Source organism: Ordospora colligata (assembly GCF_000803265.1).
Source record: "Ordospora colligata OC4 chromosome Unknown contig_01, whole genome shotgun sequence".
NCBI lineage: Eukaryota > Fungi > Microsporidia > Ordosporidae > Ordospora > Ordospora colligata.
The window spans coordinates 249,588-262,549 of NW_014575407.1; the positions used below are offsets into that span (position 1 = coordinate 249,588).

General features: G+C 39.8%; 11 protein-coding genes across 11 annotated transcripts; 8 read left to right on the top strand and 3 right to left on the bottom strand.

Moving 5' to 3' along the window:
• Positions 1 to 13: 13 nt before the first annotated feature.
• On the top strand, positions 14 to 1,102 carry M896_012160 (putative GTPase; the record flags this gene model as incomplete). The annotated part of the gene is made up of 1 exon (XM_014709116.1): positions 14 to 1,102. The coding sequence occupies one exon, from the start codon at positions 14 to 16 to the stop codon at positions 1,100 to 1,102; it is 1,089 nt and encodes a 362-aa protein (XP_014564602.1).
• Positions 1,103 to 1,198: 96 nt separating this feature from the next.
• Positions 1,199 to 1,765, top strand: M896_012170 (putative subunit E of vacuolar ATP synthase; the record flags this gene model as incomplete). Its single annotated transcript, XM_014709117.1, has 1 exon — positions 1,199 to 1,765. One exon carries the CDS (start codon positions 1,199 to 1,201, stop codon positions 1,763 to 1,765), a length of 567 nt encoding a protein of 188 aa, XP_014564603.1.
• A 197-nt stretch (positions 1,766 to 1,962) lies between these two features.
• On the bottom strand, positions 1,963 to 3,612 carry M896_012180 (uncharacterized protein; the record flags this gene model as incomplete). Its single annotated transcript, XM_014709118.1, has 1 exon — positions 1,963 to 3,612. One exon carries the CDS (start codon positions 3,610 to 3,612, stop codon positions 1,963 to 1,965), a length of 1,650 nt encoding a protein of 549 aa, XP_014564604.1.
• A 118-nt stretch (positions 3,613 to 3,730) lies between these two features.
• M896_012190 (beta-CASP domain-containing protein) lies at positions 3,731 to 5,653 on the bottom strand (the record flags this gene model as incomplete). The annotated part of the gene is made up of 1 exon (XM_014709119.1): positions 3,731 to 5,653. The coding sequence occupies one exon, from the start codon at positions 5,651 to 5,653 to the stop codon at positions 3,731 to 3,733; it is 1,923 nt and encodes a 640-aa protein (XP_014564605.1).
• A 45-nt stretch (positions 5,654 to 5,698) lies between these two features.
• M896_012200 (uncharacterized protein) lies at positions 5,699 to 6,262 on the top strand (the record flags this gene model as incomplete). The annotated part of the gene is made up of 1 exon (XM_014709120.1): positions 5,699 to 6,262. The coding sequence occupies one exon, from the start codon at positions 5,699 to 5,701 to the stop codon at positions 6,260 to 6,262; it is 564 nt and encodes a 187-aa protein (XP_014564606.1).
• A 29-nt stretch (positions 6,263 to 6,291) lies between these two features.
• On the top strand, positions 6,292 to 7,035 carry M896_012210 (uncharacterized protein; the record flags this gene model as incomplete). Its single annotated transcript, XM_014709121.1, has 1 exon — positions 6,292 to 7,035. One exon carries the CDS (start codon positions 6,292 to 6,294, stop codon positions 7,033 to 7,035), a length of 744 nt encoding a protein of 247 aa, XP_014564607.1.
• Positions 7,036 to 7,246: 211 nt separating this feature from the next.
• Positions 7,247 to 8,407, top strand: M896_012220 (eukaryotic peptide chain release factor eRF1; the record flags this gene model as incomplete). The annotated part of the gene is made up of 1 exon (XM_014709122.1): positions 7,247 to 8,407. The coding sequence occupies one exon, from the start codon at positions 7,247 to 7,249 to the stop codon at positions 8,405 to 8,407; it is 1,161 nt and encodes a 386-aa protein (XP_014564608.1).
• A 107-nt stretch (positions 8,408 to 8,514) lies between these two features.
• Positions 8,515 to 9,744, top strand: M896_012230 (subunit RSC8 of RSC chromatin remodeling complex; the record flags this gene model as incomplete). The annotated part of the gene is made up of 1 exon (XM_014709123.1): positions 8,515 to 9,744. One exon carries the CDS (start codon positions 8,515 to 8,517, stop codon positions 9,742 to 9,744), a length of 1,230 nt encoding a protein of 409 aa, XP_014564609.1.
• A 90-nt stretch (positions 9,745 to 9,834) lies between these two features.
• Positions 9,835 to 10,434, top strand: M896_012240 (uncharacterized protein; the record flags this gene model as incomplete). Its single annotated transcript, XM_014709124.1, has 1 exon — positions 9,835 to 10,434. The coding sequence occupies one exon, from the start codon at positions 9,835 to 9,837 to the stop codon at positions 10,432 to 10,434; it is 600 nt and encodes a 199-aa protein (XP_014564610.1).
• Positions 10,435 to 10,539: 105 nt separating this feature from the next.
• M896_012250 (DNA polymerase alpha/epsilon-like protein) lies at positions 10,540 to 11,745 on the top strand (the record flags this gene model as incomplete). The annotated part of the gene is made up of 1 exon (XM_014709125.1): positions 10,540 to 11,745. One exon carries the CDS (start codon positions 10,540 to 10,542, stop codon positions 11,743 to 11,745), a length of 1,206 nt encoding a protein of 401 aa, XP_014564611.1.
• Positions 11,746 to 11,775: 30 nt separating this feature from the next.
• On the bottom strand, positions 11,776 to 12,951 carry M896_012260 (phosphoglycerate kinase; the record flags this gene model as incomplete). Its single annotated transcript, XM_014709126.1, has 1 exon — positions 11,776 to 12,951. One exon carries the CDS (start codon positions 12,949 to 12,951, stop codon positions 11,776 to 11,778), a length of 1,176 nt encoding a protein of 391 aa, XP_014564612.1.
• Positions 12,952 to 12,962: the final 11 nt, after the last annotated feature.

Here is a 12,962-nt window from a genome sequence, read left to right on the forward strand (position 1 = left end):
GAACAAGCCCTTGATGAACGTAATGGATAAAATAAAGGAAATAGAGGATGAAATGGCAAGAACACAGAAGAACAAGGCAACAAGCAACCATCTTGGAATTCTTAAAGCAAAGCTGGCAAAGCTCAGGCGAGAGCTGATAAGTGCACCCAAGGGCGGATCTTCAGGAGAAGGCGGATTTGATGTTGCAAAAACAGGAGTAGCAAGGGTTGGATTCGTTGGATTCCCGAGTGTTGGGAAAAGCACTCTTATGTCGAAGTTAACAGGGACATTCAGTGCTGTTGCTGAATATGAGTTTACAACCTTAACGACGGTTCCTGGTGTTTTGTGCTACAACGGAGCAAAAATACAAATCCTAGATCTTCCTGGAATTATAGAAGGGGCTAAAGATGGAAGAGGGCGAGGAAAGCAGGTGCTGGCAGTTGCCAGGACATGTTCGCTGATCATTGTGTGCCTAGACGTACTCAAACCTCTTTCACACAAAGCAGTTATAGAAAAGGAGCTTGAAGGATTTGGAATCCGAATAAACAAAGAACCTCCTAAGATCAAAGTGACTAAGAGAGAAAAAGGTGGAGTAACCTTGATTGGAGACAGCCTGGATCTGTCAACAGTAAAAGCTGTCCTTGCAGAGTTCAGGATTTCAAACGCAGAGGTTTTTACAAGTGGGTCATGCACCATCGATGACATGATTGATGTGATTGAGGGCAACAGGAAGTATGTTCCATGCATATTTGTGCTAAACAAGATAGACTCAATCAGTGTTGAGGAGCTTGACTTGCTCTATAGAATCCCACATGCAGTTCCAATATGTGCGAACCATGGATGGAACTTTGACTCGCTATTGGCAAAGATATGGAATTATCTTGACCTTGTCAGAATATATCCAAAACCTAAGGGGCAGTCAATTGATTACAACGATCCGGTTATTCTTAAAAGTAGCAAACGAAGCGTAGAGAACTTCTGTAATGCAATTCACAAAGGGATTCTTCCTAAGCTCAAGTATGCTCTTGTGTGGGGAACCTCTGTGAAACACAATCCACAGAAGGTTGGCAAGGATCATGTATTAAACGATAGTGACATTGTGCAGATAGTCAAGAATATTTGAGTCTGAAGTGGAATAAATAGTTAATTTTAATTGTGCGCTTGTTTGTATTCATGTAGCCATGGCAGTCAGAAAACAACAAGAACAAACACCCTTGGAATGGAGAAAGTACCTAGCAAGGATATTGATAGGATGATGGCGTTTATAAACCATGAGGCAGATGAAAAGATAAAAGAGATGAAAATAAAGGCAATACAGGAATACAATGCCGAAAAGGCAAGAATCATCAAGGAAGAGACAATGAAAGAAGAAAACGAGTTTATGATGAAGCAAAGAGAAATAGAAAGCAAAAGAGTGATGACAGAAAGCTCATTAGAAAACTTGTACAGGCAGAAGTATCTGCAGGAGAAGGTGAAGATTCTCAAGAATATATACAGAGATGTATTGAAAGAATGCTTAGCAAAGCCTTTAAATGCACTGCTTATTGATGAATGTATGAAGAAAATGGAGGATGACTTTATTGTGTACTGCAACAATAAGGATGTGGAAATAGTGAAGAACCACTGTAAGGATGCAGAAATACGGGAGATGGTTTCTGCCGGCACAGGAGGCATAATTCTCTGCTCGAAGGATTACAAATCGATTGTTGATAACAGCTTTACATCAAGGTTAGAAACAATCAAGAATATGTTTGAGGCAGATATAAATAAAGTCATCTTCAGGTAATTTTGAAGTAGATATAAATAAAGTCATTTCAAGTAATAGTTTTCTTGCTATATGATTAGTATGGCAATAATCCGTTCCTCAATATTATCCAGAACAAATAATAATCTTATGTGCTTTGGTAATCGTATTGCAAATACAGAAGACATTTGAAGTCCAATTCAAATATTCAAAACATTTATTTAATTTCAGGCTCATGCCTAATCTGTGCTGCTATTCATACTTCTTATCATCTCCTCAGCACCCATATTGTGGTATTGATCTATAGTATACACAGGAAACATATTGCACATCGTTGCTCCTTTGAATGCGTCATTAACAGGATCAGCTGCCATAATAACCTGCACATCCCCAACTACTGATACACTTGACATTTCTATTTGTATCCTATCTCCAATTCCTTCTATCTGTGAAAACCCGCCGGTAAGAAGCACCTTTCTTGTGTTGTATTTCCTACTAACATTTTCCATTATCTCAGTAAGTCCCATCTGATCTAAGCCTATGATTGAAGGCAAAAAAAATATCTCAGGTATTCTCATCAAATCAATATTCACACACATCCTTCCTATTGAGTATCCATTCAGGATATCTACCACATCTGCCGTGAAGGGCTCAAAATAAGGATCCAGCTCCTTGATTTGACTGGCAAGCATTCTTAAAGAATCAATAAGTCTGACTTCCTGGTCCATGTCCTCTGCATCCTTTATTTTTGCAATCAACAGCTTTTCATCATCGGTAAGCAATCCTTCTTTAAATCTCACCTGGAATTCATATGTTTTTCTATTCTTTACGTCTCTTCGAGTCTTTCCCCTTAACTCCAGCTCTCTCTTCAGTCTTTGAAACTCAGCTTTCTTTGCATTAATGAATCCAGCGGGATCACTCATCCTTTCTATCTTCTCTTCTGTTAAGCTCATACACATCTTCAGCTTTTCAAGGCACTTTTCTGCTCTCGATTTGACCCTATGAAGTGCTGAATGATACAGAATCCTCTGTCTCTTCTTTTCCCTTATCTCTTCATCGTTCAATTCAGAATCAATTGTATTTAGTAGATTTGTGTTGATTTCAGGCACTGATCCTGGGTTGCTTGGCATTGAACATCTTTTTTGCTTTGCATCCATGCACCTTTGATGCCCAATCTCGACCTCTTCATCCAGAAAGTAACTTCTAGAATACTCTCCTTCCTTCATCTCATCAAGCACATCAACCGCCTCCCTGCAATAGTCTCTACTGCATCTGAGATACTTTACTAGTTCTCCATAACTCTTCTTGTTATCAAAAAACTTGTTAAACATCAGCATACAAAGATACTCTTCGGCAGCACATCCTCCAAAATTGATTTTGTAAACATCTGCTATTCGTCCACCATAGATGACCAAACAAGTAACAGCCGTGTGCGACATATCTACAACCATACAATCCTCTCCTCTCATGTTCCATAGATACGAGTAGTAGCTATCAACACCTATCTGTATCTTCTCAAACCCATACACTTCAAAAAGAAATTTCACAAGCTCCGTATGTGTTGGGCTGTATATCTTCTCAGTGAATATCAAATTCTGAAGCCTTTCTGGCTTCAAATATGCAAGAACCTCATCAATCATGCTTTCAAGAACCTCAAAGTTTATCAGCACATCTCCATCAAACATGGTCTTTAACACTGCACCTTGAAAACTTTCTATTGATGCACTCGTCTTCTGCCGATAGAGCACATTCATGAACACCATCTGAGGACTCTGTCCACTGTATCCTGCTTTGCATTCATACACCCCGTTGTCTATCACAATAGTGTCGTTCTTCACATACTTTCCATACTTATTAGCATGTGCCTTCTTAGACAGCTCAACATACATCAGGGCCTTGTAAAAACACATATCTCAAAAACACAGGGATTTAATCACTCTCCCAATTGTTAAACATTTATTATTTCTATTGCTGCTCGAGTGACTGTGAAATCAACTTCACATTCTATTAAATAAATGCAAGGTTGTTATATATAACATCTCTAACCGCATAGAATACACTTGCGTCCTTTCCATCAATCATCAGGCTGCTATTGCTCATCCTAATCCATACACACCCTTCCACCACAAGTCCTTCATCATCCTGTTCTACTCTCATCTTCCTTTCAACAATCATCCTCCGCATCTCATTCATCTCAAGATGTCCCAGCATCATACTCGGCCCCTCTCCAATGCACTCAATCATATCGCCATTTTTTATTCCTCTGAATCCTGCCACAAAGTCCGTTCCTATTTTCTGGTACTTCACACTCTCAAATCCATCACTCAGCTTCACCATCCCCATCAAAACATTCGACGACAGCACAAGCTTATCTCTACACAAATACACATCCTCAAAACACATCATGTACTTAAATGTGTGGTAAAAAAACCTTTCTGTATCACTATCTTCACCAACACATACAAGCTTCCGAGGAGACAACGATTCCAGTACCATCTTGCATGAGCCTAGATCAGACACTCCCATCATCTCTACACATGCAACATCATACTTCAGCTCTAATCCTCTGCATACCTCTTCTCTCTCTTCATTTAAAGATTCTTCCTCTACAAAAATCTCCTGGACTTCTTCAACAGCTGCAACATCCTTCACAAACATCGATTTATCCACATATTCTCCATAATCATCATATGCTCGTCGTCTCGAAAGCGAAGGAAAGCATTCCTGTCCAGATTCACACCACACCTCATGCTTTGTCTCTGACCAATGTGATTCCACTCCCACTTCCTCAGGTTCTTCATCAATCTGCTCCTCAACTTCCATTTCCTCATTATTATCTTCTAAATCTTCCTTCACTTTCTGCTGGAGCCTGAAATTATACAGCTTTGCTTCTGTACATTCATCCCTAAGCATCTGCTTTAGCCGAGGATCTGTAACCATTATCACATTGTTTTTGTCATTAAAGCAATGTAGAACACTCGTAAACATACATCCAGAAACCCACTCATCAACCACTATCAAAACATCAAACTCACAAAGATCGACATAGTGCTTCACAAATCGAATCCCCTCAAATTCAAACGGATTCACCTTCTCCTCAGAGAACATCGACGACACCTTCTCACCTGCCCACTCTACCATAGACTTCGCTCTCTCAATAAACTTGTTGCCAAGGTAAGATAGACACACAACCTTGCATCCCTTCTGATTAGCCATTTCATTCAGAACAAGGCAGATCTCAAGAAGTCTAGAATATCTCACAGGAATTATCACTCGCCTTTTGTTCTCAACTGCATTCATAATCGTCCTCACAAATACATCATCTCTCTTCACCACAGATACGTTCTCTGCTAGCACATGATTTCCAGTGAACACGCACAAGCCACAGTCTCCTATAACAGATATGTTCATTCCATCAAGATGGTTCTCCTTCCTGTGATTCACATTAAATCCAATGACTATCTTCTCTGCACCTTTACTAATCTTATACAAACATCCGCCAATCGAGTTTCCAGAGTTATAAGCACATATCTCAACTCCATTTATAATCGTTGGCTGTAGATATTTTATCTCAGAAATCCTGTCAAAGCACTCCACATCAATATCCAGTGGAGGCTCCATCCCTCGTACATGCTCCTCCATGCATATTTTCCCAAGTACTTTAATCGGAACAGATGATATAACCTTATTGTAATAATTATTATGCAAAATGTGTGGTAATCCTCCAATGCAGTTTATGCCAAAACTTGTGAGCAATATGACATCACATGCAAGAATTCGCGGCATCAACGATTCATAAATAGCCATTTCCATCGTCTTAGGCGCACCACAGTTTATCAATATCTTGGTGTTGTCTATTTCAAGCAGGTGGCAGTATACACCAAGATCCGTTCTGATCAGCGGTGTCAGACTCACAAAGCTGGATGACATTTTGCGTGGGTAAGCATCTGTGAAAAAATACCAGGCACCCATCTCATGGACAACCTCAGGACATTGGTTGGAGAGTTCATCAGGATCATTATTGATAAGCAAAGCGTTTCAATGCCAATCAGAAAGCAAAGCATTAAAGACGGTCTTGGAATTACACAAAAAGAAATGCATATGCTGATAAGGCAGGCAGACACACATCTTCAAAAGTTAGGACTTGAATTAGTAGGAATCAACAAAGGTAGACTTGTGGGCATTGAGCATGCAGAGAAGTTCTTTATTAGACGGTTAAAACCTTCGAGGATGCCTCCAAGAATCCCAATAGAAGATTTCAAGGGAATCGTTGTAATTTTTGCATTTGTTATTCTTGAGCATTCATGCATTGAAGAAAAGAGGTTATGCAATCTTTTGCATAATGCTGGAGTGATGCGAAGCGAAGAAGAGTTTTTCCAGATTATCAGTTGGGCAAAGAAGCAAGGATATCTTTGCACATCTAAAGACAACGAACAGAGTATTGTTGAACTTGGATGGAAATACCACTGCGAGTTTCCTGGATTTGATCCCAGAGCATGCCTGAAGGCGTTTGCATCTGACACTAAGGAGCAATCTTGAGCATATATCAGAAATATTTTGTCCCTTGTATGGAGGACCTTGAGACGAGCTTTCCATTGATAGTTGAGGCAAGGGCATCGATTGCCCAGGGAGAGTTTGAACATGGAATTGGAATATACACTGAGATTCTGGAGACTGTGAATCCAGATGATGGAAAAAGCCCATACCTGTACCTTGAGTATGCAGATGCACTCATTATGAATGCAAACATGTTTTTCATGGATGAGGTTTCACGGATCAGTGAGAAGAAGGGACTGAATCTTGAGGAAAGGAAGTGGGCGGAAGATGATCTTGAAACGGCATGGAACATGCTAGAGATATGTAAGAATGCATTTGTGATTCTGAAAGACTATTCATGCCTTGCCAGATCAAAGTTTCTATTGGGTGAGATATGTCTGTTAAACAATGAGTTCCGAGATGGATTGCATGAGCTTATTGAATGTGTTGCTGTGATGGACAAGATATACGAGAAGGACTATCTTGGATATGCAGATGTTTACCTATCTATTTGTAATTGCTATGAGTTTCTAGAGGACTTTGCAATGAGTAAAGAGTATTGCAACAAGGCGGTGATGGTTTACAATGCAGAGAAGGAAAGAAGCAGCAGCGAAGAAAGCAAGAACCAAATATGTGATCTCATAAGCGAACTTCTGCAAAAAGCCAATGTGCTTGAATATAAGGAGCAGCGCATTGAGAATGCAAGTCTTCCAAGCGAGCAGGAGCCTGATGATGTTGTGATTAATATAAATGCCTGTAAACGTAATAAAAGGTGATTTGAGCCAGTTGTATTGATTTGTATTATTTGAAATATGTATTTGATGTTGCTGACTATACTACTGGTTATCCATTGATTATGTTGCTGGTTATGTTGCTGACTATGCCATTGACTATGTTACTGGTTATATATATGTGCGGAATAGTTTTCATGCGCAAGCCTGGCATAGCATTAGTACTTTGCATAAAAATATTACGACTCCCCAGGAGATGCTTGACGAGGTGGAGATGTGGAGGATGAAAAAACTTCTCCGGAATCTTCGCGATAGTAGAGGAAACGGAACATCAATGATATCGATTATTATTCCACCTAAGGACCAGATATCCAGGGTCTCGAAGATGCTTACTGATGAATACGGAACGGCATCGAATATAAAATCTAGGGTGAATAGGTTGAGTGTCCTTGGAGCCATAACATCTGCACAGTGCAAGCTTAAGCAGTACACAAAGACACCGCCGAATGGGCTTGGGATATTTGTTGGGACTGTGCTCATGGATCAGAATAAGGAGAAGAAAGTGAGTGTTGGTATAGAGCCAATAAAGCCTGTTAATACGTCGCTGTATATGTGTGACTCAAAGTTCCATGTCGATGATTTGCTTTCGCTTTTTGAGGATGAGCTGAAGTACGGGTTTATTGTGATTGACGGGCATACAACGATGTTTGCAACTCTTCAAGGAAATGTGAAGACAATCTTGCAGCAGATCCACGTGGACCTTCCGAAGAAGCATGGACGGGGAGGACAGTCTTCCGTAAGGTTTGCACGTCTTAGGGTTGAGAAGAGACATGCATATGTCAAGAAGGTGGCTGAGATAGCTGTGAACCTGTTTCTAACAAATTGTGTAATGAATGTAGAGGGAATAATCCTTGCAGGACAGTCCGATCTCAAACATGAGCTAGCTCAGGTGCTTGACAGTAGAATAGGAGTGATTAAATCTGTCGATACAAACTATGGAGGAGAGGGTGGATTGAATCAGGCGGTTGAGCTGTGTGAGGATGTTCTGAAGGATGTAAAGCTCTCGAAGGAAAAGAAAGTGATACAAGGGTTTCTGAATGAAATCAATACGGACAGCGGGAAATTTTGCTTTACAATGAGAGAGACGATGCACTGCTTGGACATGGGTGCAGTTGAGACACTGATTGTATATGAGAGTCTCTCAGATATGAAAGACGAGGAGATGTTTGTTGATTGGATTGCAGAGAACTACAAGGGCTTTGGATGCACACTTGTGTTTGTGAGTGACAAAAGCTCTGAGGGAACGCAGTTTGTTGAAGGATTTGGAGGCATAGGCGGGATATTGAGGTATAGGGTTGATGTTGATGACCATCTGGAAGATGATTACTCATCAATCGATGACGATGATATATTCTAGATGGAAAGCTCACGTGACGCTGTGGCTCTACATGGTATGAGTGAGCGTAGAAGATGATGAGCTTGAATAAATTTGTTGGCTCTTAATTTTGTCGTAAAGCCACCCTAATGGAAAACATCTTCCCATTGCAGGAGAACGTGGAGATAGAGGAAATATATGGGAGTAAGAGACCCAATGCTATTCCACCTGAGTATGCCCGATCTTTTCGAATGCATGGAGGAGTGAATGTAATCGATAATGATGGGACATATATATTGAAGGAGCCGAAGTGGTATAGAAAGGGAGAGGTAAGCTCGCTGGAAGAGATTAGTATGGATGAAGTTGTGAGTATGATTGGAAAGGAAGCATATGTGCGTACCAGGGATGCGATTGTTTGTGAATATCAAAATGGATACAGACCGATGACTCTTGGAAAGGCGTTAGAAATGAATGATATTGGATTTTGTGAGATTGCCAAGATATTTGCATTTGCTGAGAGATGGGGGCTGATAAATTATAGGAGCCTGATTGAGAAAGAGATAGCTAGTGTAGAAGCAATGAGGAATAGAACAAGAGAAAGCAGTGATGACAAGCATATCCCCACAGATACGCAAGAAAAGAATAAGGAAGTCATAAATATGCCTGTTGACTACAAGGCATGCTTGAAGCAATCAAGATGTGATTGTGGAGAAGAAGTTATGTTTTTTACTAAGAGCATGATATTTAAATGCAAAAAGTGTTTTGATGAAAGATCATATGCTGATGATGTGCTGAGATCTGATTTTTTTGCAGTGAACGAGCCATTGGTTGAAAGCATGTGGTCTAAAGAGGAGGAGTTGCGCCTTCTTGAGGGAATCAACAAGTATGGAGACGAGTGGAATCTTGTAAGCCAGCACGTGCAGACAAAGTCCAAGGAGGAGTGTGTATTTTACTTTTTAAGGATTCCAATTCTGGAGAATGCATTACCAAAGAGTGGGTTTTCTGAGATAGGACCAGTGTTTGTAACTGCTGAGAACCCAATAATGTGCGTAATTTCATTTGTGTGTGGGGTGGTGCATCCTTGTGTTGCATCTGCATGCTCGAAAGCAGCGATGATGCATATTGGGAAATGCTCGCAGGAAAGGGCCATGAGGCATATGCTTGATGCAGGAGTGAGCAAGGCCATTGAGCAGAGAGATATGGAAAGAATTAAGATCAAGAGACTCATGGATGTTATATATGAGGCATTTCTTAGAAAAATCAGAATGAAAATGAATGCATATAAGGAGATGAATGTGTCTACACAAAGAGTACGTAATGAATTGGTTGGGCTTAGACAAGGCCTCATTGATGAGCTTGAATTTGTGGATGAAAAATAAAGAGTGATTTAAAGTGTATTTGTGTTGATGAAGTTGCTTGATTTGTTTCAGAGTGTGGATTTGGCTGTGATTGTTTTGATTTCATAGTCGATGGGGATTACAACGAATCTTGTGCAGGCGGTGCTGCTTGTAGAGATGAGTGTGTTTACATTTATGTTGCTTCCTGTATCAAAGGGTCTCAAGAAGAGCATTCTCAAGGTGTTTATGGCATCTAAGTTGTACCGAGGGATTCTACACATTTTGTATGTGCTATTGGCGATGATTCTTGTGATGTTTGTTGACTCAGCATATAAAATATACACTGGTGAGGATTATGCCAATCCGTTTGTTCTATACCAAGCAGAGCGGAATCTGTATCTGACTGGGTTTACGTTGTTTCTTGCAGTGATATTCCAGATGTTCATCAAGATGATGTCGCTGCTATTCAAAGAGGAGGAGTCAGCGTTGCTGCTCAGGAAGCAATCCATGAATCAGAAGAAGTATGTTGAGGACATTGTGAGCGGAAATGCAAGAAGCGAGGAAAAAATCAAGCAGCTCGAAGACGAAGTAAGCAGTTTGAACAAAAAAATCGTTTCAAGTGACATGCTGATTAAGCAACTTAGAAACAACCAAAACGAGTACTTCAGCATCTTTGACAAATACAATGCACTTAAGGAGCAGATTCAAAAAGAGTCTAAAAAATCCAAATAAATACTTCAATGCATAAAATAACTTCTTCAAAAAGAGTCCCAGGCATTCAATAAATACTTCAATGCATAAAATAACTTCTTCAAAATCAAACAACTTCCCAAGGCCATGAAGGCAAAGATATACAAAGAGTTGACCAAAAAGAATGGTATCCTGCTTTCTTCAGATGCACTGGCATATTTAAACACCAAGATTACAGACGAGTGTATGCTGATGCACATCTCTACAGAGTATAAGAGAAGAAATGGACCGAATATGGGAGATTTAAGATTATTCCAGGAAATCATTGAATCTACAAAAGCATACACACAGACTCCATACACCATAATTAACCAGCAATACAGGAAAACAGATCTCATGCACAGATATAAACGACTCAAGCAAAGAATAAACAAGGATATAACACCCATATATCTTCTAAGCAATCGACGCTGTACAATATTCGGGTGCTATTACAGAGATAAACAGGGAAAAGAGGTCTTAGAGGATGATGGCGACATTATTATACTTGATATGAACATGTGTAACGGAAATGCCTTTCTGTGTGATAACATTTTTGTTGCATTAGACGGGTGCGTTACTAAAAATGCCTTTGAAGTAACAGAAATACATTTTCCAAGCATTGAGATGAGAAACACAAATATGCATAGAATACCCGTTGAAAGTTTCAAAATGCTGTTTTTTTCTGATCTCTGGCTTAATGAGATGAACGGCAACATCCTAAGAAAGATCATTATGAAAATTCCAGCGGATCTGATTGTAATCATGGGAAGACTTTCTTCGGAAAAATGTATGTCTATTCCATATGCATGCTTCATGAACGGGCTTAAGCCAAATAATGCATTTTCACAAGTTCCAGATATTATTATATGTCCTGAAGCAAATGACCTGTACTCTTCATTTCTTCCAAAAGAGGTGCCGTCGCCCAGTGAATACAAAGATACAATTAAAATGGCCACTAATCCTTGTATCATAGAAACAAAGTACTGTTCGGTGGGTATTGTAAGAGACAATGTTTTCAAATCAAGAGAGCGTGGACGATTCATAGGAACTGATTACACAAACTCATTCATAAGAACAATGTTGTCGCAACAAAGCTTTAATCCATTTGTTATACCAAACCTTGACATTGAAGGTATACCAGATATAGTAGTTGTGGGCCAGGATGTCTATCCTTTCATATCTTGCATTGATGACATAACATTTATTTCATGCCCAAGCTTTCGTGATGGAATGTCTTTTATTTCATATGATGCCTCATCAAGAATACCAAGCATATTATGCTGTAAAGATGTTCTGGAAGATAATGCATAGAAGCGCACTGATTGAGCTTTATCTTAGATGCTAAGCACATGAAGGCCGATGTAATAAAAACTCTAATACTGGAAGATCTTCTCCATTCAGCAATTTCATTAAAACACCGCCTCCAGTTGATACATGCGTAAAGTTCTCATACTTTCCAAACATCCTAATTGCTGCAGATGTTTCTCCTCCTCCACAAAGACATCTCTTTCCACTCATCTTCATACTCTCAAGAATGCCAACAAGTGCCTTGGTTCCATCAGACAACCCACGTTGTTCAAAAACACCGGGCGGGCCATTCCAAAACACGGATTCAGCCTTAGATACTCTTTCTTGTATCAATCGAATGGTTGCGGGTCCTATATCCAATGCACATCCACTCGGTGGTATTTCACTCATTATCTGAGCTTTACCATCATTAATAACCACAAAATCAATCGGTAGGATAACTTCTGTTTGATTAATGTCGAACACATCACATATCATCTGGACCATGCCTTCGGGAACATCGCCAACAATGCTATTTCCAACCTCTTTGTTCAATCTATACTTCAAGAATGGATATGACAACCCGCCAAGGATAATTAGACATTTTGCTCTTTTTCCCAGTGACATCAGCAGCTTTGACTTGTCAGAAACCTTCTTTCCTCCAAGAATCATCACATCAATGTTTCTTTCAAGCAAGTATTTGGTAAACTCCAGCTCTTTTTGCATAAAAACACCAGGAAATGAACGTAGCCCAGTCCTTTGAATAGATCCGCATTCTCTATGAAGACATCCAAATGAGTCTATAATTGCAACATCCATGTTGTCTTTAAAAAGTCTCGTGTACTCAGCACTTTCTGCTTCATCATCACTGCTTTCTTCTGCTTTATAGAACCTGAGATTCTCTAACAAAACCCATGTATCATCAACTCTGTTCAGATCAGACAGCTCACAAAAAGCCAACTTTGCACCAAACTCATCAAGTACAATTTTATTCAATACTTCGTATACAGGCTTTAGTGAAAGCTCCTCGACATATCTTCCATTTGGTCGACCAAAATGGCTTCCAATAACAATGCGCTTTGGATTTGCTGAGTGAATGTATCTAATCGTAGACATCACAGATGTTATTTTGAAGTCATCAAGCACTTTTGATTCAGACACAGGAACATTAAAGTCCACACGCACAAACACTCGTTTGTCCTCAATATCCGTCTTACTTGCACTTCTCATCGCATTCATCC